The sequence below is a fragment of the Corythoichthys intestinalis genome, chromosome 6 (genome assembly GCF_030265065.1).
Source record: "Corythoichthys intestinalis isolate RoL2023-P3 chromosome 6, ASM3026506v1, whole genome shotgun sequence".
Classification (NCBI taxonomy): Eukaryota; Metazoa; Chordata; class Actinopteri; order Syngnathiformes; family Syngnathidae; genus Corythoichthys; species Corythoichthys intestinalis.
In genome coordinates this window covers 55,959,563-55,984,722 of record NC_080400.1, presented here as the reverse complement: position 1 = coordinate 55,984,722, position 25,160 = coordinate 55,959,563, and the positions used below count along the sequence as shown (strand labels likewise).

General features: G+C 41.5%; 1 protein-coding gene and 1 non-coding gene across 4 annotated transcripts in view; both read left to right on the top strand.

Annotated features, from left to right (window-relative positions):
• Nucleotides 1-23,144, top strand: part of haus6 (HAUS augmin-like complex, subunit 6) — a 31,476-nt gene extending 8,332 nt beyond the window's left edge. Inside the window, exons 6-16 of one of the 3 annotated variants that reach the window (XM_057838832.1) lie at nucleotides 7,531-7,593; nucleotides 7,673-7,730; nucleotides 7,814-7,987; nucleotides 8,052-8,245; nucleotides 17,789-17,918; nucleotides 17,991-18,081; nucleotides 18,160-18,220; nucleotides 18,457-18,577; nucleotides 18,650-18,718; nucleotides 20,354-20,480; nucleotides 21,385-23,144. In XM_057838832.1, the coding sequence (XP_057694815.1) occupies nucleotides 7,531-7,593; nucleotides 7,673-7,730; nucleotides 7,814-7,987; nucleotides 8,052-8,245; nucleotides 17,789-17,918; nucleotides 17,991-18,081; nucleotides 18,160-18,220; nucleotides 18,457-18,577; nucleotides 18,650-18,718; nucleotides 20,354-20,480; nucleotides 21,385-21,410 (1,114 nt within the window). In that variant the 3' untranslated portion in view covers nucleotides 21,411-23,144. The other 2 variants (XM_057838831.1, XM_057838833.1) reach the window with 2 other exon arrangements.
• LOC130918249 (small Cajal body-specific RNA 8) lies at nucleotides 18,248-18,378 on the top strand. The gene has a single exon (XR_009063696.1). It is a non-coding gene; the product is annotated as a small Cajal body-specific RNA 8 (non-coding RNA).
• Nucleotides 23,145-25,160: the final 2,016 nt, after the last annotated feature.

Below are 25,160 nucleotides of genomic sequence, written 5' to 3'. Positions count from 1 at the left end.
ATAAATATAGCGATCGCTTCCACACACATCCAAGCGGTCCATATCATTCAGGAGCATAAAATACCGCGTGTATTATGAAATAAACATGCTTTTTCGTGTCACAAGCACTTTAAGGTATTATAACGATGACAAATAGTAACCCGTTAAGTTAGGTTGCAATTCTTTATTTTGGAAACTCGTCGAACAACACACGACTGCTGCCTCTAGCAGCCGACGCACACACACAGACACACCCGCACCAACAACGACAGCATGTCTCTTGCTCTTCCGCACCTCCCTTACCTGTAAGTCACGCGCTGTATCATAACCCGATTTGTTAAAATATGGTATTTAAACTTGGAAAACTGTGTATTTCTTTATAAATATTTCAGTTTAATATGTGGGCACACGCGGCTTATAGGCAGGAGAGGCTTATGTATGTACAGAATGCTTTTTCCTTAAAAAATGTACTGGGTGAGGCTTGTAATCCGGGGCGCTCAATGGTCCGGAATTTACGGTAATCGAAAATTTGGCCAATTGCGCTATTTTTCCGAGGATTGGAATCGAGTGAAAAGGATTGGGTTTTTAATGTGAAAAACATGTTTGTTTTTCAGCTTCATGCTCTTACAGCACTTCACCTTTCCTCCTTCTAAGCTGTGCAGCTTGTGTTTGGTACTTAAAGTTAACAATGATTAACAGGTTTGTAGCTTTGATCTCGCCAGTGACGCCTCAGTAGCTCTACGATCAAAGGCACAAATGTTTAGATTGTTTCACGAGCCATAGCCCAGTCTGTGGCAACCTATTGTGTGAGAGTCTGTTCTCGGCAGCGTGAACGTCAATGCGTGAGTGAATTTGAGTGGACTCACTCATATTAATAATATGATATAGAGAGTAATTGAAATTTTGGTGTTAGATCTGATGCAATGAAAATGTGGGTGTGCCTACATTTTGTGCTGATGCACCTTAAGAAAATATATTAAGCACACTAGGGCAACTAATGCAAAACGTAAGAGTGGAGCCTTGGCAATATATATTGTAGAGCTGTCCTGACTAGTCGACAAAGTCGACGTCATCGATGACGTAAATCCGTCGACGAGCACAACATCCCGTCGACTGTTAATGAAGGGTTAAAAAAAATATATGCGTGGAAAGTTCAGAATGTCGGACGCTTGGTATGCAAGCGGGAAAAGCGGCACAAAGCAAAAAAAAAAAAAAAAAAAAAAAGCGCACCAGAGAGTCCAAAACATTGACTTACAGGGTACACTGTTGGGTTCTGTCTCTTCAATGCCAAGCTTGGCTGCACGTCGGCCGTGAATGATAACGACAGGAGATTGTAAGTCCATCTAACTAACTAATGACATGTATTATTAAAGTTGCTAAGCCTTTCGCGTGAGTTCATTTATCGCATGGTAAATAAAAATGAGAGCGGTCATTCGCTGCGCGCACGTGCGTGCGTCCATTTGTGTGTGCGTGCTGATGGCATATGAGACTTCTCATCAACACGCTGTAGAATTAAAGTTCAGACATACAAAATAAGAAAACGCATCTATATTAAACACTATATACGTTAGCATTGCTACATTGAGGCGAATGGGGAAAAAAGACAACCTACTTTAGCCGGCTATAAAACAGGCAGCCTTCTCCAAAACTTGCAGTTAAAAGGTGACACTTCAAACATGAAAAATCGCTGGTTAAAAGCATTTGCAAAAGGAAAAAAATCTATTGCTGACACCACATGCAATCACACAAAGTGCTTTTATGCGGAGTGTAAAGTTTAAATTACCGTAATTTCCCGAATATAAGGCGCACCCGTGTATAATGCGCACCCCAAATTTACTTGTAAAATCTAGGGGAAATTATTGTACCCGTTTATAACGCGCACCCTAATTTTAGCACCAATAAATACAAGAAAACAGAGCTTGTGTACAGATACAGAGATGTCATTTTACTGACTGGTGAAACACAGCTCAAGCATAGCACATTGGTAGTTCAAAACATTAACGTGAACTGACAATATTTACGGTAATATGATTTGACAACTTCTCCAACTTACCAGAATCTAGGAGAAAACAAAACAGATGTGACTTTTCTTATAAAGGCTGCTGTATAACTTGCTCGTTTCCTCATGATGAATAAATGTTTCTTCCATGGATTGATACGGTAAAATGAAAGTGAGAACGTAAGTCGGAAATCCGTGAGAGCTCATAGCTGTCAGCACGAGAGTAACAAAAGGAACTATTGGTATTTGGGTTTGAGTTTCCCGAGGGACCGATATAGTTGACGGACACAGGAAGTGTGTGTCCTTACATTTGTTATGGTCCGAATTGCGGAGCTGCAATAAACGTCGATTCAAATGAGTTCAAGAAACTAAATTCTGTGCTTTATGAAGAGACGAAATCATTCGGCCGATTAGAGTGAAGTATTACCGAAACAAAACGGTGACGTCACGTACCGTAATGGTCGGCAACGGGTGGCCGCATACGTTTCTTCAACACAACGTGGCCGTGTCAATGAAAAAAAATCGGTTTATATATATATATGTAATACATATATATTTCTGTCTCCATCCATGTACCCGTTTATAATGCGCACCATGAGTTTACCAGTTGATTTTGGGGGGGAAAAAGTGCACATTATATTCCGGAAATTACGGTAGCGGTTTAGCGAACGTACTTCCGGTGAGCATTTCAAAATAAAAACATGTCATGTTCGTCATATAAATAACGATTTCTGTGGCCTATACTACGAAGCCGGTTTTCTGGCTTAGCAGGGTAACTTCGTGAGTGACTTTATCACGTGCGACGTAAGTTCGCGGCTATGCGAGACTACGAAAGGTGGATATGTTGGAACCGAGAAGTGTTGCCATGGCAACACACGCCACACGCCAAACCTGGTCGTGTCAGAGTTAGATCTTGCTTAACATCAGGATTCCAATTAACCACGCTCTATTTAAACAGCACCCCTCCGCGGACGTGTCCTCCTGACAATGACAGCGTACTTGGACGACCCATACGACATTGGCGCGCGGATTGTGAGGGGCTCTCTCCGGAGGGCACAGGTATTTCGGGACCGCCAAAATTCGCTGGCGTACCCGGAAGATGTTCTCCATGAAAGACATATTTTCAAGTGAGGAAATTCTTTACCTGTGCCAACTGATCGAGGCGGACGTCACTAATGTAACCCGCCGAGTCAGGCCCTCACAACCGCTCAGCTTGTGTGCCTGTCCGTGCGCTCTTTTGCCAGGAACAATATATGTATTCCATGAGTCCATCGGTGATGCTGAATATCTGCGTAAGAACACTGTATGCCGTGCGATTCGGAGTGGGGTATGGAAACGCTTCAAATTGATTGTTGAAATCGCTGAATGTAAACGAATGCGGAGCTTTGCTCTCATACAAGAAATATATTTAACGGACTTTCCAGCGTTATTTCGTTGTGTAAATATTTATAATAATCATAGAAATATGTAGACTATTTAAACATTGAGAAAACTTGCGTTTTTTTCTGCCAACTCGAAGAGATTAAATTGTCAAATCCACTGATAGGACAGACGCACAAATATAAAAGATATAAATGTTTATTGAATATGCATCTTACAGTCTTGTTTGTCAGCGAAAATTCGTTACAAAAGACGGGCTTTAATTTACGCAACAACGCATGGCATCCCGGCATTTTCTTCTTCTCCTGAGTCCTCACAAATACAACATAAAATTTTGGGAGGGGGGGTTGGGCTTGGGCCTGCAAATCAAGTTGATTGATCGGACTCGGGTCGGGTCGAGCTGGATTTTTTAGGCCCAAACTAAAAAAAGGAACATACGTATTCATACAGTCAAGGAGACTAAACATACAATCATCCTGCTTCATGTGGTGATGCGCGATAAATTATTTCTTACTGTTAACGTACCAAATCTTCTTTTATTGTCCTGACAGCAGGCTTTATTTCTTTTCATGGACATAAGTAAACTGGCATATTGACGCATTCACAAATCACACGATCTGTAAATTCGCTGTCAACAGACCCGTCGCGCTCAACTCGCCGAATCGGTGTTGGATTTCGCGGTGAGGGTGGATTTTAATCATCGCGCATTCCTCCTCTGTGAAGTAAGGTGCCCGTGCCATCGTCACAAGTAGTGTTTGACTCTGCTCTCCGCCCCCTTTTATGTGAACGCGCAGTAACTCTGACTGGGTTGACACAGGTTCGACTAATCAACCTCATAATCAGCGTCGTAGCACCGATTGATCACAAACTAGACAACCAGGTTTTGTCAACTCCGGTTACCCGCTGGTAAACTGGATTACTTCTGGGGAGGTTGAACTCGGTTCGTAGTATAGGCCACTGGAGTTAATCCCACATACTTCAGATTCTACACTAAGAATACCTTTAAAATGACACACTTTATGAAAAGTCTGATTGGCAATGAATAATTATTATACAGTATACTATAATATAAATGCTAGGTATTTTTTTAAGAATTGTTTTGAATCATGTTGGAGAGAAGTCAGTGTTCTGAATCTGTTTACATTCCATTTTTTTGCACAAGTTAATTCTATCAGCATTTGAAGTCATTGTTTATTTGTGATTTATTATTGTTAATTATCTGTTTATTTGTACTTCAGTAAAGAATTTAAGCGTTCCAAAATGTTTTTGTGAATTGATAAGTGTAAAAAAAATTTCATTGCTAAATTAGTTTTTTTTTAAAAAAATAAATAAATAAATAAATAAAAAAAATTTAATTATAAGATTAGTCGACTAATCGTAAAATTTGTCGGCTGACTAATCGGGAGAAAATTAGTCGTTTGGGACAGCCCTAATTATTGCATTGTTAATTTTTTTCCAATATGTTTAGGCCTATCCCAAACAGAGCTATTCAAGTTAACTAGTGAAAATTCTTCTAGTTTTAATATTGCAGTATTATAGTCTCGCCCCGTCCCCCCAAAAATATCTCAATGAAAGTTTTTTTCCAATATCGCTCAGGCCTAGTTTGAGGTTGTTTTCTTTTTTCCTTCTTTTTAAGGGCAAAAAAGTAACAAAATAATCCAGAAAAACATTGGCATTACCAAAAGATAGACGTTTTATATTCCGCAACACTCCCGGGAAAAGCGGAAGACTGAGTATTGTTAAAAGGACAGTACTGTAACATGTTTGGATTTCTTTTTTCAAATAATTAAAAAGAAACTGGAATAGAGTTTGTGTTGAGAACTTGAGATTCCAAAGGCTGATTTGTGCTAGGCTGATTTAGGCTTCTGCATAGCGTTGACGGCGGATCCCCAGCGTTAATGCAGAACCGATTTACGACCCTACGCCATAGCCGTTGTTTCCAGTTCAGCGCAACAACACCGTCGTTTTCAAACATTTCCAAATGTCTTCTGTGTCACCTACGCACAGACTTCAATGTAATGTATTTGACGGGCCACGGGGCTGATTCATAGGGGGGCTGATCGCAGTCAAAGCTGACCGAGTGGAAACTCGAAGAGCTTTTTCCGTTTGTGTCTTGTGAACAAATGCTTAAATCACTGAATTCTTTATAGATATGGACGCAAAAGTCTCGATTCTTGGTTAAAAGCAAAAAAACATGCAGTTAGCAGTTATTTTACGTAAATATTGCGAGCTATGATGCTAGTCTGTAAGCAAATCAGCGGCCGCCATATGTAAACAAAGAGCTTTTTCTGTTGAAAATTCTTGTGAATAAATGCTTAAAACCCTGAATTCTTTATAGATATGGAAGTAAAACAATCTTCTTTGTTAAAAGAGCAAAAAACCTGGCAGTTAGCATTTATTTTACGTAAATATTGCCAAGTATAACGCCGATGCTGTAGTGGCCAATTTCTCCCATGGATATTTTTTCATACAGTTTCAAAACGCATGCATGGTACGAAAAATATAATAATTACCTTGAATCCTCCAACAAATCACTCCTGAGACGATCCTTCCTGTTTGTGTGCGGTACAACTTTCGTACTTTTTCAACCTAAATCCGGTGTTGGATCCTTGCATGTGTTGACTGTGATCGACAGCAAATAACTGAAGTGGACTGTAGGACGGCCCCCTACTTGAAGGCGTTGCGCAGTGGCTGACGGATGTGACCTGTCAATACAATTATGAAGTCCATGGCCTAAGCTTCAACATTTTTACTAACAACATTTGTTGTTCAATATTGATTAGCTGCAGCTGCAAATACACATATTCCATCTCTGTTGCCATTGCTGTCAAAGACCAGAGGAAAACTAAAGGAATTCAACAAGTCCCCCAGAACCATACAAGAACAAAGCCACACTCTTTTAGTGGCATGGTGGTGAATTACAGAGCAACGCATTCACTTGACTCAGAACTTCAAATGCTAAATGACTACGTCAGGTCTACACCAGTGCTCGGCAGTCAATGGACCGCAGAAGCATAAATCGGGCAGAAGCCGTAATGAGTGGGTTTACAGTATGTCTGTGGTTTCTTTATAAAAAGTGTTGATAGAAATGGTGGAGGAAATGTTTTGTATTCATAAATGTGTCCTCAGTTGATGTTGAAATAATGTTCCTATTGCTTGTCAATATTGACATATTATCTTTTCGCCACAAGATGGCAGGATGGGACTTAATTGTCTAAAGTGCTACTTTTATTACTTCTTCTTGTTTGACTTTGATGACTTTGATTTGTGGGATTGCCTGTGAAGACGGCAATGAGAGAGGATGTATCCGCATGTCAATGGAAATTAAATACGCAGAGTTTTGGCTAAAAGACAACTTATTCTCCGTCAATTCTTCCTACGAATGCAACGTTGAGCTGCAACCACCTCAACAAAAAGAAATGAAACAACTTTGTTATGTAACAATAACTTATAACAACATGCTTCTCCAAAACACAATACAAACACACTTAAGACACTGAGTAGCATGATTACTAACCAGCTTAGCGCTCCGTGCTAAGTAGTAACGTCTTCTCACCAAAGAATGTAAACCATACATTTGGCTTCATTTACTTACCTCTCACTGGATGAACAGCACAAAAGACGATCTAACTCTTGACACTCCGTAATATTGATTCAGAAACCCAACCTGAGTGTCTCTCTTGCTCTAATCACTGGCGCGCAGGCAGCCTCACATCACACACAAACAAGGACCCAAACAGGACTGGTCATATAACTGCCGGCAAAAATCGATCATCAGATTTGTTCGCCATCTAAATTATTAATCGATTTTAATTGATTAGTTGTTGCAGCCTTAGAGGCTTGTAAGATGGTGTGCGCACAGGACGTGCCAGCACATCCACCGACCTTAGCGGGTTAAATACCGGTATTATGGGGAGAAAATGTCCACTGTAAAGTTTTATTAAGGGCCATTTAATGCCTCGTTAAATAAGTTCAATTCATTCATTCAACCAAATTCATTAAAGCCATTGATTTCTGTAGGTGTAAAAGCAGGATTGTAGACTAATTTGGCTCAAATGCAGTACTTCCTGTTCTTGAGTCATATACGTACACATTGGCTGTTAAATTCCACTTCTGCTGAGTCACTAGTGGGATTTACACCACTGTCATTAAAAGAACCTGCTTTCTTGTAGGAGTATCATGAAGGCTATACAAGACACCACATCTCAGAGTCGGGAGTATGACGAACTGCTCAAGTAGGTTTGGTTATTTCCTCATTTCTTTTATTCTGCTTTGGTCAATCAGGCTAATTTGTCTGAAATGTTTGTATTCCAGACAGCACCATGCAAAGTCTGTGCTGGAGGAGTCTCCCCTCGATGACAAAGCTGAAAAGGTAATGTTTAAAATGTAAGAATTGTGTGGGGTTTTTTTTGTTTTTTTTATTGTTGTTATGATTCGACAAATTGTTGCGTTCAGGTTCGATCCCTGTGGTCAGTCGTGGATGTAATGCTGTCAAAAACTGATGGAGACATTAATATTTTGGAAAGCGCACTGAAAGGAGAGGTGAACCAGTACGTACTGGACGGCACGGAGCGCCTCCTCCAAATCCCCCGCAGCCTTCAGGAGAGGATGGAGCGATACCCGCAGAAGGTTTGCTCAGCGCGTTCGATTCTTCGACTGCCACGGTGCGTGACATCTCATGCGTGTTTGGCAGTTGAACTTGGGGAAAATGTACGAGGACGGGCAGCTGAACCTACTCTGCTTCTTGGAGCTTTTGAATCAATCTCTGCGCCTCCTGAAGGCTGAGCATGGCAAGTCTCTGCTCAGTCTTCCCCCGCTCAGCTGGCAGCACCTACAGGACAAACAGCAGGAGTTGGCTCGCCAGCAACAGCGACTCGAGCTCCTCAGGTAAGCTTCGATCAACGACGTGTGACTAAATTCACTCTTAGCTGTGAAAAACTCCGTAGAAATCAAATGTGCCTATTAGGTGTGTGACAATATACTGTATATCAAAATGGTGATGTACCGTGAGACTTGGTATTCCAAAAGGTTATCGATATGCTCCTGCCAAGAATCGATATATCGTTTTAAAAAGGTGCCACTGTTTTAAAGAGAATGATAATACTAAGGGGCTGTGAGTTATCAATAGAACCGTTATGTGGGAAGATAACAAATATTAATAAAGTTAACAAAAAAATAAATCCCATTCATGAGCAATTATCGAAAATGGATCAAAAATTACGAACATTTCCGAAAGTATTCCGGAAACAGCCAAATGGGGCGGAGACGTCACAGCCAGGAAACAAAAGGTCGTGGCAGGTGCCATCGTTGTTTATCGACGAGAGAGTTGAGTTTGTGTTTTATCAAAAAATCGCTGAAATGATTCAAACTAAAGATACACGATAATATCGGTTACCGATAATTATCGGCCGATAATGGCAATTATGACGGCACACAGATAATCCAGATATTAAAAAAATTCAACCGATAATGCAATCCAATAATTATATACTTGATTTAGCCTCCAAATGTGCGTAACCAACTCAGCACCGCGGCCTCCTCAACCCCTCCCCTCTCTGAAGCGCCTGAGGGAGGAGGGGTTGAGGAGGCGGAGTTACACAACAGGCAGTTGGAGTGGAGATCATTGCTTATTTTTCCGTATGTGGGGAAAAAAAACGACGCTCTTGCCATCTGCAAGACATGCACTACATAAGTTCCACGTGGCGGAAAAAAAGCGTCCTCATTCAACATACAGTGGGGAGACCAAGTATTTGATACACTGCCGATTTTGCTGGTTTTCCCACTTGCAAGCCATGTAGAGGGCTGTAATTTGTATCATAAGTTCTCTTCAACTGCGAGCGACGGAATCTAATACAAAAATCCAGAAAATCACATTGTATAATTTTTAAATAATAAATTTGTATTTAACTGCATGAAATAAGTATTTGATACATTACCAACTAGTAAATATTTCGGCTCTTAGTTCTTTTTTAAGAACCTCTCCTGTTCTCCACTCATTACCAGAAGTAACTGCACCTGTTTGAACTTGTTACCTGTATAAAAGACACCTGTTCACATGCTCAAACAAACTCCAACCTCTCCACAATGGCCAAGACCAAAGAGCTGTGTAAGGACATCAGGGATAAAATAATAGACCTGCACAAGGCTGAGATGGGCTACAGGAAAATAAGCAAGCAGGTTGGTGAGAAGGTAACAACTGTTGGAGCGATTATTAGAAAATGGAATAATTCAAATTGACGGTCAATCTGCCTCGTTCTGGGGCTCCATGCAAGATCTCACCTCGTGGGGCATCACTGATCATGAGGAAGGTGAGGGATCAGCCCAGAGGTACACGGCAGGACCTGGTCAATGACCTGAAGAGAGCTGGAACCGCAGTCTCAGAGAAAACCATCGGAAACACGTTACGCCGTCATGGATTAAAATCCCACAGCGCACGCAAGGTCCCGCTGCTGAAGCCAGTGCATGTCCAGACACGTCTGAAGTTTGCCACTGAACATCTGGATGATCCAGAGGAGCAATGGAAGAAGGTCATATGGTCGGATGAGACCAAAATTGAACGTCTAAACTCGGCTCGTCGTGTTTGGAGGAAAAAGAAGGATGAGTACAACCCCAAGAACACCATCCCAACCGTGAAACATGGAGGAGGAAACATCATTTTTTGGGGCTGCTTCTCTGGCAAGGGTACAGGACGACTGCACCGTATTGAGGGGAGGATGGATGGGGCTATGTATCGCCAGATCTTGGCTGACAACCTCCTTCCTTCAGTGAGAGCCCCGAAGATGGGTTGTGGCTGGGTCTTCCAGCATGACAATGACCCAGAGCACACAGCCAAGGCAACTAAAGAGTGGCTCCGTAAGAAGCATCTTGAGGTCCTGGAGTGGCCTAGCCAGTCACCAGATCTGAACCCGATAGAAAATCTATGGAGGGAGCTGAAAGTCCGTGTTGCCCGGCAGCAGCCCAGAAACCTGAAGGCTCTGGAGAAGATCTGCATGGAGGAGTGGGCCAAAATCCCTGCTGCAGTGTGTGCAAACCTTGTCAAGGACTACAGGAAACGTTTGGTATCTGTAATAGCAAACAAAGGTTTCTGTACCAAATATTAAGTTCAATTTTTGTGATGTATCAAATACTTATTTCATGTAATTAAATGCAAATTTATTATTTAAAAATCATACAACGTGATTTTCTGTTTTTTTTTTTTTTTTTTTTAATTAGATTCCGTCCCTCACAGTTGAAGAGAACTTCTGATACAAATTACAGACCTCTACATGCTTTGCAAGTGGGAAAACCAGCAAAATCGGCAGTGTATCAAATACTTGTTCTCCCCACTGTAAACCCGATCAGCCATTTAAACCTGCATCACAGATTTTTGGAACAAACACGAGGCTGCTGCTAGCGCGAATGCTATTGCTAATGTAAACACACATAAACGAAGCTAAACTCCGGGGCTTGTGTCGACGGAGAAACACTGCGGGGAGCAGAACCAGGCCCCGAATATGCCGCGGCGAGCCGGCCGGGGCAGGCGTATATCCGGTGTTCGGCCATTCCTTACTACGCGGCGAAACGTCCTACACAATGCTCAGCGCGCTTGCGCAAGCATCCGCACGCATGCGCACATCGGTTAGAAGCAGCGAGAACTCACTATTTTTGTTTTTATTTAGGTTTTTAGAACCTTTTTACTGCCTCAAAGATACTTTTTGCATGTATTACCCTCTAATACTTTTAACCATTGTTTTTTTTTGTGTTAGCTTTGAAGCAGTTGACCACATTAGTCACGTAGCGAATTTAAACCATCCTTATTTGATATAACTACATTTAAGTAATTTCTTCAGGCATTTTTTTTGTATGTTATGCCTGTATGCATCTAAACAGAACAAGTATTTGATACACTGCCAATGGGTTTTCCCATTGGCAGTGTATCAAATACTTGTTTAGAGCGCACGGTAGTACTTTGGGTGTCAAATTCGACTAAAGTTTCGCCGATGTAGCAGATTTTGGCAGAACACCGGTACGAATGTAGCTGCCGCTGCCACTCCGGTTTAATTAATCGAGCAGCACGGCCAGACAGAGGCCTCGTGCGGGTGCTAATTTGGCGGCCGGACGGACTGAAGGGCACAGGCGGGAGGAGACGCGGCCAGATGACTTTGTAACGCTGCCTTTATTTTCGGCTTAACAAAATTCAGGCACAACACAATGTGCACGGGGACGCAAGCTCCAACTACGGCCTACTAGTACTGCCGTGTATCAGCTTAGCTGCCGTAAAGCAAGTGTCGTGAATGCCGCAAATGTAAACACAGTGCTGCTATGACACAGTACGCTGTAAATTTATGACTTCTTAATAGGATCGTTCTTCTTATATCTCGTCAAATAATAGTCTCCATCTTGTCAGATTATTCCACTTACTTGAAGTACGTAAATATTGCCATTTGTTCTTATTAAGCCCATACATCTTTAAAAAAAAAAGGTAATTTTTCTCCTAAATTAAGAAAAAAATACTTTTAAATAATGTTTTGAACCATACCTATTCTTGAATAAAGAACATTTCTGACAAACATGTTTTTTTAGGATTAAGTATGATCATTACTTAAAATAAGGCTGCCAAACTTATTTTCAGCTAGCTATTTTTATTCAAGAAATCTGAGTGAAATACACCTGAAGCGCTGGCAGATAATTTCACTTATTTCCAATAGACTTACACTTAATACTGACTAGTTTTAAGGAGGTGTGTTTTTACATTGAAGTAATGTTATATATGTTAGGAATGTCTCTTTTATAGGCATTTTTGTGCAACTTGGGTATTTACTCTAAGTAATTGTTGCCAAAAGTTTACCATTACACAATGTCAGACAATCTGTCATTATTTAGATTGTGGAATTTACTACTTGTTCACATTTGATGTTGAAAAAAAGGAGCAGTAAATTGTATTTTTGCGCAGTAATATTTTCTCTTGTGTAGACTTTAAATTTTTTTTAACAGAATTATCGGCTTGACATTATCGGTTATCGGTTGGAACGAGGAGGAAATTATCGGGTATCGGTGTAAAATGTATTATCGTGCATCACTAGTTCAAACCTGTCATGCTATGTGGTGTACAAATAGCCATTTGTCGCGATGTAGTACCCATGAGTTCCCGAACGGGAGAAAAAGAGTTGGACTACGCAGACAATGAGTAAAGTTGGTCCGTGCAAAAAGGGCTAATTTTGCAGACCCAGCCTCCGGCAGTTTTGTGTGGTGCGCATTTTACACCTGAAAGCTATTCGAACTATGGACAAATAAAATCAGGTTTTGCTGAGAAATTGCTGCTAAAAGCTGATGTGGTACCCACCATACACGCGTAGCCACCTAAATGTCCCGAGATATCAAGAAAGGGGACGATGACTGGCACTGATGAGACCACCCTACCACCCCAGGCTAAGCAAAGGAGGGGAGCAGCCAAGCTCGAAATGGCCAGAGTGAGTACTCTTTTATAATAATAAACATATTGGATACAGGACTGGACACATGTATAAATTATCGCTCGTAAAATATATACAACAAATCTTCTAATCTCATTCATATTTGTGTCTGTTGGCAGAGCAAAAACCTATGATAGCACAATAAATGATCATTTTTCTATACATTATTTTGCTGTCACGGTGTATCAGCTTCACAAAAAGAAATGCAAAACAAACCATTTGGTGTTTCCCACTCGATCTGTTGCCGGTGTTTAATCAGTGTGATTGCTCCCCTAAATGATCGTTTCATTAGGCTGCATTGGCTTTCGTTTGGGCTCAAATTAGTAACCCAAAACACCAAAGAAAGGTTCATAACTCTCCTCGTCACCATTAAAAGGACGTTCGTTACATCGGATTCTTCGCTGCAACTAGAAACAAAATTGTCCGCCATCATCGCTGCCATTCAGTACTAAGCCCTGAGCCGGGTGTTTCCTATATGTGACGTCACGCACACAATATGCTAGATTTCCGGGATCTCGGGCGCCGGTCATTTTAGCTTGACATTCGATCCAAATTTCTATCATTTTCTTGGTGTTGCGTTGTAATTACATGAAGTGGCATGATATGAATCCAAAAGGCATGCGTTTATGGATAAATGATGGAATATTAGCATTTCCCCAGTTGTTTTCATACTCTTTCAAATAAACAGGAACCAAAAAGTCGACAAGATGCGACCAAAATCTGCCACTAGAATAGTCCTCAATGGCTGCCATTGACAGAGCTAGCTGCTCAATCCATTTAGACTGTAAGGTGCGAATGAACATTCTATCACTTGAAACCAAAGCATTCGCTGCCTGTCATTCGGATTTTCAGGGCATTTAAATGTCACTTTCTGTTCATTTTAGGACATTTTCAGGTCATTTCCTGTTGAATCTTGAGTCACAGCCTATTTATTTGGGGAGATTCCCAGGTCACTTCCTGTCTGTAACCCCAAATCAACAGGAGGTGACCCTAAAACGCCTCAAAATTAAACTCATTGATTGCCTTTGACTGCCAGTCTGACGTCCAATCCGTTTGAAGTAGGAGCGATGGCAGCGAATGACCCAATGCTTCCAGCCTCCCAGTTCAAAGGAATTGGATGTCTACTATTGATACTCAATTCAACTCACAGCAGAAGGATGAAAAGAGCTTGTTTTTCTGTTTATGACTTGTATTTCAAAATACAGTGGTACCTCGACACACGATCTTTTTGACATCGGACTTGAAATTTGACTCTCCATTTGTTTCTACATTTGATGACATGCTCTAAATATGACAATCTATGACAGCACCGCAGTTTCTTTGTTTTCCCGCAAGACTGACACATGGCAGATTTTCTTGAGAGATATCAACATGGGTTCCAACAATGTTAGTGCAGGTGGTGAAAAAAAAAAAGGAAAAAGGGATGCTTACCATTGACATTAAGTTGGATATCATAGAAAAATATGAGCGTGGGGTGCACATCCGTGATATGACATTACAGCCTTAGATGGTCTACGACGGTCCTCCTCTGTTCGCCAGTCTTTATAAGTTAAGGTGGCAATTATTATTGTGTTAACATTGCCGAAGAAATCAGCAGCTTCGTCAGGTTTCTAATCATTTATTCCATCAACTTGTGGGGGATATTTAGGGGTACTTAAAGGGTTAATTCTGACTTGTGCGGAAATTCGGGTTACGTCGCCAACGTAGGAACGAAGCTCTTACGTAACCCGGGGACTACCTGTACATTATACAACTAGGTTGAATATTGAAGTTAAAAAAAAAAAAAGATTCTTTGCACATTGAAAATCGAAGTCAACTCTATGTGAGTGATACTTAACTGACCCCACCTCTTCTTTGCGGTTGCGTGCAGGTAGTAACTGCGGTCTGCAGAGGGCGTCATTGGAACGCTAGGGGTGTTAATTATAATAATAGAGCCTACCCACGTACCACGTGCTCGCTGTATGGTTCCGCCCACTTGTCCGTCAAAACATAGTGTTAACCTGTTACGGCTACGTACATTTCTCCTATTTACGGCGTGTTTTTCTGCTCCTTAACATTAATAATCAAAATGGTGAAGGCGTGTGTGGCTGTTGGTTGCACTAACAGAGAAGATGGAAGGAGAGACTTGAAGTTTTACCGTATTCCGAGGGATCCAAAGAGGAGAGCGAAATGGACGGCTGCAATTCGACGTGAAAACTGGACACCAAAAAATCACCACAGACTATGTAGTAGTCATTTTATATCCGGTAAGATGCATTTAATATATATTTAGAGGGTTTTGGCCTGACAACCACAATTAAGATCATTGCTAGGCTAATAGCCGACAACATACGATGTAGTACGACATAGTTTCAAATTTAAGATGTTTGTGACTACCCTTTCTCCCACCATCGTTATTTTTTGAATAATATTTAGCTGATACCAAGTGAAAGAAACTGGCCTCGTCTACGGGGCTGACAAATAACCACAATTCAGATCATTGCGAGGCTAATCGCCGACAACATACGACGTAGTACGACATAGTTTCAAATTCAAGATGTTTGTGACTTCCCTTTCTTCCACCATCGTTATTTTTTGAATAATATTTAGCTGGTACCAAGTGAAAGAAACTGGCCTCGTCTACGGGGCTGACAAATAACCACAATTAAGATCATTGCTAGGCTAATCGCTGACAACATACACGTATGTATGTAGTGAGAGTGCTATCGCTAAACCATATAAACATTAAAAGCCTTAAAGAGCATACGACACCAGAAAAAAAGTCTTAAATGGCATTATTATGTGAATTAGAATCATATTTTGAGACGATTCGACCATATACAACAATTTAGCAAAGCGCAGATGACGAGAAATTAGTCTTTTAATCTGCCGGTTAGCCACGCCTACAATTATAGGGCTTTAGCGTCCCCAACAGGTGGATGACGTCAGCGGTAGACTAGGCTCATCGGTTTTACTATTCAGCCCATTGAGGGGGAATTGTTCAGAACGAGGAAAACGAGACGAAGAGAGCTGCAAAATGTCATTGTTTCAGTCTCTCTACTCCCAATATTTTTACAGGATATTCTTTTTATCCAAGTATTTTCCCCAATAGCTATATAAATGGCTTGAGAAGGACCAGTCAGCCCGTCGAGGGGGAACTATTCTCAATGAGGAAAACGCGACGAAGAGAGCGGCAAAATGTCATTGTTTCTGTCTCTTTACTTCAATATTTTTACAGGATATTCTTTTTACCCAAGTACTTTCCCCAATTGCTAAATAAATGGCATGGTCATGACAAATAACTTGTGCTAAATGGAATATAAAATCATAAAAATCCATTTATTCAAGACGACATGGCAAAATGACTCCATAATGGTCAAAACAGTCGACTTTACCTTTACTGTCACACCTGCCGAACGATATTTTATGACACCTAAATCGGACATATGTCATTTCCCTTCCCCGGCTTCGGAGAATGTAAACAGACCAGAAGGAGTGACAGCTAGCAGACATGCTAATCCGAACCGAGGGATGTTTCAAAGTCTTCGAAGTGGAAAATCACACATAACTAGCCTGGATTATTTGACATGACGACCCGGTTGTCGAGTTTCTTTGCGGATCGGCAAACCGCCCGGCGGAGAGCAATTTACAGTTCGTTCCCTGGAGGAGGGTGGCTGGAATTGTTGTGTAGCTAACGTGCTAACTGCTAATGAGCGTGAGGATAGCTTTTTACATGCCTATCAATGATCAAACGTAAGTAGTCCTTTATTTAAAGGAATTTTATAGTGTTTACTTTGTAATCACTGTATTCGTATTTGACATAATACAAAACAAGATGTTTACTCACTTCCTTGTAAGTCCAATGGTCCCACAGTAAATATCCACGGTGAATGGGAACCTTTTGAAACTCCAAAAAGGCGCATACGCCTCTCCCGCATACAGAATGATTTTTCTGCAGCCGTTTGGCTGGCGTGATGCAAAAAATAAAAGTATTAATCCGCAAAATCAGCTGAATCCTTCGTCCTCACACACAACAGTACACTGTAGCGTGAAGAGGACGTCTTCTACCGTACACGTCACAGCGCCCTCCTCCTCAATACGAGACCGAAGCCGGAAGTCACTCATTTTCCTGGCGCGGGATTCAAAAAACTAAATAAATATAGCGATCGCTTCCACACACATCCAAGCGGTCCATATCATTCAGGAGCATAAAATACCGCGTGTATTATGAAATAAACATGCTTTTTCGTGTCACAAGCACTTTAACTCCATTGACAAACGACATGAAATACATTAGACTTGACAGTGGATGTTAGCAATAACAAAAGATTTTGAATTGAAAATTTCGTAACTCACCTTTCCAAGCACAAGATAGATTCCTGCCGAATTTTCGTGGACGAGGACCTGTTTCACCCAACCAGCAACGAAGTATTTATAAGCCTCCAAGCTCTTGAAGTTTTTCATATTTTCATGAGAATAGGCTGATTTAGTGTGGACAAGATAATTGTAAATATCTGCGTAGCAGATGTCAGGCAGACAGGGCGAAGACAGTGGGTCGAAAAACATCGATTTGGGCATCAAATATGGATCTGGCGACTGTATAGAACGAAGCTTTTCCTCATAACGCCTTTTATGCAACAGATCCAGTGAGTTTGCGGCATCAGAAAGCACTGGGTCTTCCATGAAATGCATTTTAAATTCCGCCATCAATTGAAAACAATGCTAATACAGAGTCAAAATGACGGACAAGTGGGCGGAACCATACAGCGAGCACGTGGTACGTGGGTAGGCTCTATAGACAATCACTTGTGCGCAATGGGCCTCACAATTTGTCCCCCCGGGCGACCGCCCAGCCCAATCATGCCAGCAACCGAGATTGTTCCTGACCCATGTGTCGATAATTGCTGTATTGTGGGACCATTGTTATAAGGAGCCTTGTACCGCGTATCGTATCGTATGGTACCCAGAGGGTCTCACACCTAGTGCCTATTCTACCTAGACTGAAGATTTCCAAAGATGAAATACCTGAGGTGATGAGTGGCATCAGAGAGCTGGATGCAGAGTCCGACAAGAAGTGGTTGGACATGATGAAAAACATGCCCGTGGGCTTGGTGCTCGATGACGATCCGGTGAGTGCTCATTTTGGAGATGACCATGGTGTGTTGTGGTGCGAGCCGTGCTCTAAATCCATTTCTTTCCAGGTGCATAACTTTCTTTCACCGATGTCTATCCCGTCATTGGAACCAAGCGGTGACGATTGCGTCTTTTCGCTGTTTCCTGCTGTGCTTCCTGGTGGGTGGCATCCAAATGACCATTTCTGATCACTAAAATGGACTTTTAACATTTCTTGTTGCTTTGGCAAAATTCCAGAGAAGCATTTAGCCTGTAATCCGACAGAGGAAGAAAGCAATACTTTGGCAGCTCTCAAAAGGTAACCAATTTTGCATGCATTTTGTGGTGGGAGGCAGATACCTGGGCAGTCCGAAGCGGTGCGCTGTCCATCACTAGCCCTCCCTATAGTATCCTTGCTCTCTGATGACTGTGGTGAGATGAGAGAAATCACCACAGACAGATACGGAGCAGACATCTTGATACTCTACATCTGTAGGGTTCACCAACACCTCTGACATGGTCTGCGTTACTAATCAATTTGTTGTGTGCAAGCAGCTTTTGCTCGCCTGCAGAAGAGAAAAATCTCCAAGCACGTGAAGACAACTCTACAACAACTCACGTTTGGGTGCTTGACATGCCGCCATCACCTCACGAGACGCCGACTGTAGCGCCACAGGTGCTTAGGATGTTAGATTGCGGTTCATATTTTGGGTTTCACTTTAACCTGGATCCATTTGTTCCATCACAGGCTACTAAAGTGCCTCCAACCACAGCCAAGAAGATAATGGACCTGGAATGTGATCGTCTTGCTGAACTGGTATGGCATTTCATTTTTTTTTTTTTTTTTTTTTTTTTTTTTAACTCTCACATACACTGCTGGCCAAAAGTATTGACAACCCTGCAATTCTGTCAGATAATGCGCAATTTCTCCTAGGAAAATGATTGCAATCACAAATGCTTTGGTTGTAATATCTTCATTTATTTTGCTTGCAATGAAAAAACACAAAAGGGAATGGAAAAAAAAAAAAAAATCATTTTGTACAAAACTCCAAAAATGGGCCAGAACAAATGTATTGGCACTCTCAGACTACTACTTGGTAGCACAACCGTTAGACAAAATAACTGCGAACAACCGCTTCCGGTATCCATCAATGAGTTTCTTAGAATGCTCTGCTGGAATTTTAGACCAGCCTTCTTTGGCCAACTGCAATTTGAAGGGTGTCTTCCCCAAAATGCCATTTTCAGATCTCTCCACAGGTGTGCCATGGGATTCAGGTCTGGACTCATTTCTGACCACTTTGAAGTCTCCAGTGCTTTCTCTCAAACCATTTTCTAGTGCTTTTTGAAGTGTGTTTTGGGTCTTTGTCCTGCTGGACTTCATAATGCCATGCACACAGTCAAGCAGTCCAGTTCCAGAGTTAGCAAAGCAACCCCAAAACATCAGGGAACCTCTGCCATGTTTGCCTGTGGGGACCGTATTATTTTCTTTTAAGGCCTTGTTTTGTTTTGTTTTTCCTGTAAACTCTACGTTGATGCCTTTTCCCAAAAACCTCTACTTTTTGTCTCATCTGACCAGAGAACTTTCTTCCAAAGCGTTTTGGGCTTTCTCAGGTAAGTCTAGGCAAACTCCAGCCTGGCTTTCATATGTCTCTGGGTCAGAAATGGGTTCTTCCTGAGTATCCTACCATAGAGTCCCTTTTCATTCAGACGCCGACGGATAGTACAGGTTGACACTGTTTTACCCTCGGACTGCAGGACAGCTTAAACTTATCTGGATGTTAGTCGAGGTTCTTGATCCAGCATCCGCACAATCTTTCATTGAAATCTCTTGTCAATTTTTCTTTTCCGTCCACATCTAGGGAAGAGGGCCACAGTGCCATGGTCGTTACACTTATTGATGACACTGCGCAAGGTAGACACAGGAACATTCAGGTCTTTGGAGATGGACTTGTAGCCTTGAAATTGCCTATGCTTCCTCACAATTTGGCTTGTCAAGTCCTCCGACAGTTCTTTGGCCTTTATTTTCTCCATGCTCAATGTGGTACACACAAGGACACAGAGGTTGAGACAACTTTAATCCATTTTAACTGGCTGCAAGTGTGATTTAGTTATTGCCACCACCTGTTATACGGCACAAGTAAGTAACAGGTACTGTTAATTACACAAATTAGAGAAGCATCACATGATTTTTCAAAGGCTGCCAATACTTTTGTCGGGCCCATTTTGGGAGTTTTGTGCAAAATGATAATCATTTAATTTTTTTTTTCTCAATGTCTTTTGTGTTTTTTCATTGCTAACAAAATAAATGAAGATATTACTACCAAAGCATTTGAAATTCCTATCATTTTCTGGGAGAAATTGAGCATTATCTGACAGAATTGCAGGGTTGCCAATACTTTTGGCCAGCAGTGTAAATGGCAGCAGTCCTATGATTTCCAATTGTGTGTTTTAGTTTGCACAGGCTGTCACCACAGACGTTGGGAGCGTTGGTCTGGAACTTGAAGAAATGGCCGAAATCCTTTATAACGATCCGTTCCGCACCCGAAAACAAATTCCTCGCACGCCAGAAAATTCATTTTGTTAGTCATATTTTTGTTATTCATAAATGTACTTTTTTGAACATCTAATCATGTTATGTGGTCATTCCCAAGTCAAAAATATCAATCTATATTTAGTAAATATTGTATTTTCACAACTTGGGGGATTTAAATTGGTCACTGATTCACCTGAAACAAGTAATTAAAGCAACACTTTGTAACTTTTGAGTTTTTGTCAATTTTAGTGACGCCGGTGGACAAAAGTGGTAGTGTTTTGCATTAAGGAAGACTGCGTTTTCATGAGGATCAGCACACACTCGTATAGTGTCGTAAAATCATGATGGTCGCCTGCAGATGGATTAAACGACATTTCTGTTTCCAGCGGCCGTGTGAAGGATTAAAGGTTAACAAGGTAATTAATCCAGTTGATGAGTTGGGTTGGAGGCGGGGGTGTCACGCCAGCAAGTGAAAGCCTGGCCAATGTTTATTCTGTATATCCTGGTAACCGCCCTTTTTCATTTTCCTCCCAGACAAAACTTTGTCTCTTGCTCTGTCATTTTTGCAGAATTTGCATAAAAGCGTTAGCATTGACTTCCGTCTTTATAATGGATGGGGAAGTGGCGTATGCCATAAAGCAGTCAGCACATTTGGAGTTTTTCTGTGTGGCAGGGTTCCTACCACCCTCCTCAAAGTTGATTATTGTCGGTGGAAGTGATACAGATCCCCTTAAGATATGAAAGAGTTGTCATTCAGCTAGTTGTTAGTAGACATCACAAATCTTTTATAAAGATTGAAAAGTTACCTAGTGTTGCTTTAATGAAAGCATTAAAGTCCCATTCAAAATGCACTTTAGCTGATATTTTTTAGATGTAGCATATTTAAATGTACTTGATAAGTTAGAAAATGTTCAGGAAGCGTAGCATGAATTTTTTTTTTTCCCCCTAAGCAATTTGGGCTCCCCACCTCCGCTAGATGACGCCCAAGGCAACCGCGTCGCTAGCTTATGCTGAGGTACTGAGATCAATGGATGGATGGATTTTCTAACTGATTTGATTAAAAAGTGTGAAATTTTATGGAAAACACAAAGTTGTGTGGGTGATCAATCCCAAACTCTTGAACAGTGACTGTCCTATTTACTCTTAGGGTTATGTGGACACATGTGTGCATTGTCATTTGATGGCTGATTGTATATGGAGGCTTCAATCTGCCGAGGGGGCGTTAATATCGTCAAATTCTAACCTGAACAGCCATTGTTTCCAGTTATAGCCACCTTATTCAGTACACTGTGCAACCCAAACGATGATAGGAATGCCATGGTGAAGGCCTCCCTGAGCTCCCATGGAAACTGAGACAAAAAGGCTCCGGGGATCAATCTCTTGTATTCGCCAACTTGATACTAAGGGAGAGAATGTAACTATTGGGTGACTCTCATACTAAGGGAGAGAATGTAACTATTGGGTGACTCGCCTATGTAGTCTTTGATTAAAAGCAGAGCTATTCAGTTTAGGAGGCCATTGAATTTCAAATGGTCATATGGACATAAGAGAGACATTTTGTGCTAAAGTTAGCCCTCAGCAGTGGCGGTTTTAGGGGTGGGGCCACAGGGGCACTGGCCCCTCTAACTTGAATGACCCCAGAAGTGCCCCTTTTCCCATTTTGGCACAAAGCATGGCAATCAAATGAGAGAGAGAATGGGATCATTTTGCTAGACTCTAGTGGTATCAAACGTACGGCCTGTGAGCCGGAAGCGCCCCGCCAGAGGGTCCGATCCGGACCGCGGGGTTGTTCTGCCTGAGTTTTTGTAGCTAGTTCATACTGTACATACAATATCACTTTTTTTTTTTTTTTAATTTTGACATTAGTGCCATAAATCCATAGATTTGTGATCAAGTGCGTGCGCTACTGCACTTAGCTCATCTTCATGTCCCCCGTGACATTAGTTCATTTGCCTCTACCTTGACAAAATGGTTTGTAAGTCTAGCACCGTCAATGGCAGCCAAGGAGCTAACAAGGAATTGACCCGCAAATCCCCCAAAACCAACAGGAAGTGACACCAAATCAACAGGAAGCAGCTTGGAAATGCCCCAAAATCAACAGAAAATGATCCAATATTTAGAGGCAGTGACGCAAACTTAACTCATTGACAAAGATAGATATACAACTGACTTAAACTGGGAGGACTGACTGAATGCTCATCTTCCAGTGCCACCAACGGTGCTCAAAGAAGCAAAAATGTTTTTGCCGCCACCTGCAGGTTAATCTGCGTATTGCCTTGTTGACAATAACAGAAAATGAACAAAGATGGCAGCCACACTTGGCCCATGAGGGTTACATGTGGCCGCTTCTTTGTTCTTGGCCCTTGTTTCAGAAAAATCGTAGAACCGCCATTGGCCCTCAGCCTGGCTTTGCTAGTATCATAGCTAACATGGCTTTGCGTACATACCGTATTGGCCCGAATATAAGACGGTGTTTTTTGCATTGAAATAAGACTGAAAAAGTGGGAGTCGTCTTATATTCAGGGTCTAGACATTATACCCGGTTATGACGCTAGATGGCGCCAGATATCATTGAAGCGAATGCTGAACTTGAGTAATGTTCTGTCATGACAGATCTCAGCTACTCTCAAGTTTAACCTGTTTGCATTATTTTATTGCAGTGTTTTTCCTCATTCAGATTTGTTTCAAGACTACAGTTAGTTAGACCTCACTCTGATGGTTAATGCAGTTTTTGCAATTTTGTTGTTTTATCACAATAGATTGATTTATTTACATTTCAAAAACCAGAAGCCATTCATTTACGAATGTGATTGCACTTTAATATACATATTTAAATGTTCAGATATTCAGATTTGAATGAGGCAAAATAACTTGCTTTTTCTCTCAAATATATTGTTATAGTCATTTGTTTCAGATGTACTGTAATTATTTTCTGTATAAAAATGTGTTCAAAATGTCTTTTTCAAACAAGTCTTGAAAAAGAGAGGGTTGTCTTATAATCAGGGCCTTCTTATTTTCGGGCCAATACGGTATATTTTATAGACAACTTAAATGAAACACTGGGAACATTAAGGGTGTGACAAAACATCAAAATGGTGATTAACCATCGTGTTGAACAATGTGTTGGAATAAAACACTGGGAGTATTGACGGTCATCACGTATGGATAAAAAGGAAAAACTTTCGTGAAATCGACACTTGACAAGCCTAATCCAATAATGTACAGTAGACGTGATGGGGTCTACATTGTCACAGACAGCAAGGTTAGAATGGCTAGAAATTCGAGCAGTTCTTGAATGCGACACGAGCAAAACCTTGCTTTTTTGCACACGACCACAATCTTCTTCCTATCTACTCCTTCCTTCCTTCTGCAACTTCGCCTGACGACGTTAAAAAGACAAAAATGTGATAGTGGACAATTTCTCGCGGCACACATGACATTCCCTCTAGTGTGCCGCAGCACACCGGTTGAAAAACACTGTTCGAAAAGCATGTTAAATATTAATGCTGCCTTTGTGTTTAAAATTACTTTTCAAAAGCGGTGATTAAATTTATTGTTCTATGTATTGTATCCTTACTTGCACACGTTGTGATTAAATTAGAAATATGATATAAATGCCAAGTTTGTAATAGTTTTAAAAAAACAAGCAGAATATATTTGATATGAACAGTTGGACTTGAATGATTAGAACTTGCAGCGCCAAGACAACGGCAAATAAGGACAGAACAAATACAAGATGCTTTCTGACCACGGAAGCCCAACGCACGTGTCATGTAGCTGACTGAGCAAGATTGATGCTGACAACCAGGTGATAGGCAAGACATACAAGCCAGTGTCTTCACCACCAAATCCCGCAAGCAGCTCTTCCGGACAGTCCAGGACGAATGGCGAGACCTCTTGCTTTGCTACAAGGAACATCCGATACGGAGGAACCCGCAACCGAGAAGTAAACACTTAGCACTCACGTGGCGCTGAGGATGGCAAAATCCTCAATTCTTGTTGTCCTGACAACAGTAACACCCGAAACTCTCCCACCCAATCCACAACAAACAATAATCCTAAACCACAGCCTGCCTTACCGGGGCATTTGAAAGACTGAATGTGTTACTAATCGTTGTCGTTTTTCTCTGGAATCTTTTGTTGACTTGTGATATGGTGACCCTGGATCCAGTTTGCCTCCTTGCCTGGGTCTCTTTGCTCTTTTGCCTTGCCGTTTGATCGCTGTCGACCTGAATAAATTGTCGACTTGTGTTTTGAAGCCTTTATCCAGCTTTCAAAATGGAGTCAGTACAAGGGGTTAAGAGTAAGGTGAAGGCGCGGAGTTATGTCCTTTTGGCCCGGTTGTCGGGTTCCGCCGGTCTTGGCCGTTGGAGTTGCGCTAGCACGGTTCTGGCGGTCTGGCTAAGAGGTCAGATTCTTTCTACCAAAACAAACACAGAACTCAGATGGCAGTGACACTTGGCCCCTGAGGGTTACACGGGGCCCTTCTTGGCCCCTGTTTCAGAAAAATCCTAGAACCGCCACAGCACCCCTCCCATGGGATTTTACAATTGGCACCTTTCAAACTAAATTCCCCGAGCCTCTGGGGTTGTAGAACCAATGCTGTGCCAAAGGGGGGTAGTCATCGGAAAATATTGAAATCAAATGTTTTAGTAAATAAATGGAATTAAAAATGAAACATATGCATGTTTTTCGTTTTTTCGGCCAAGAATTTTGCTTTCGGTAT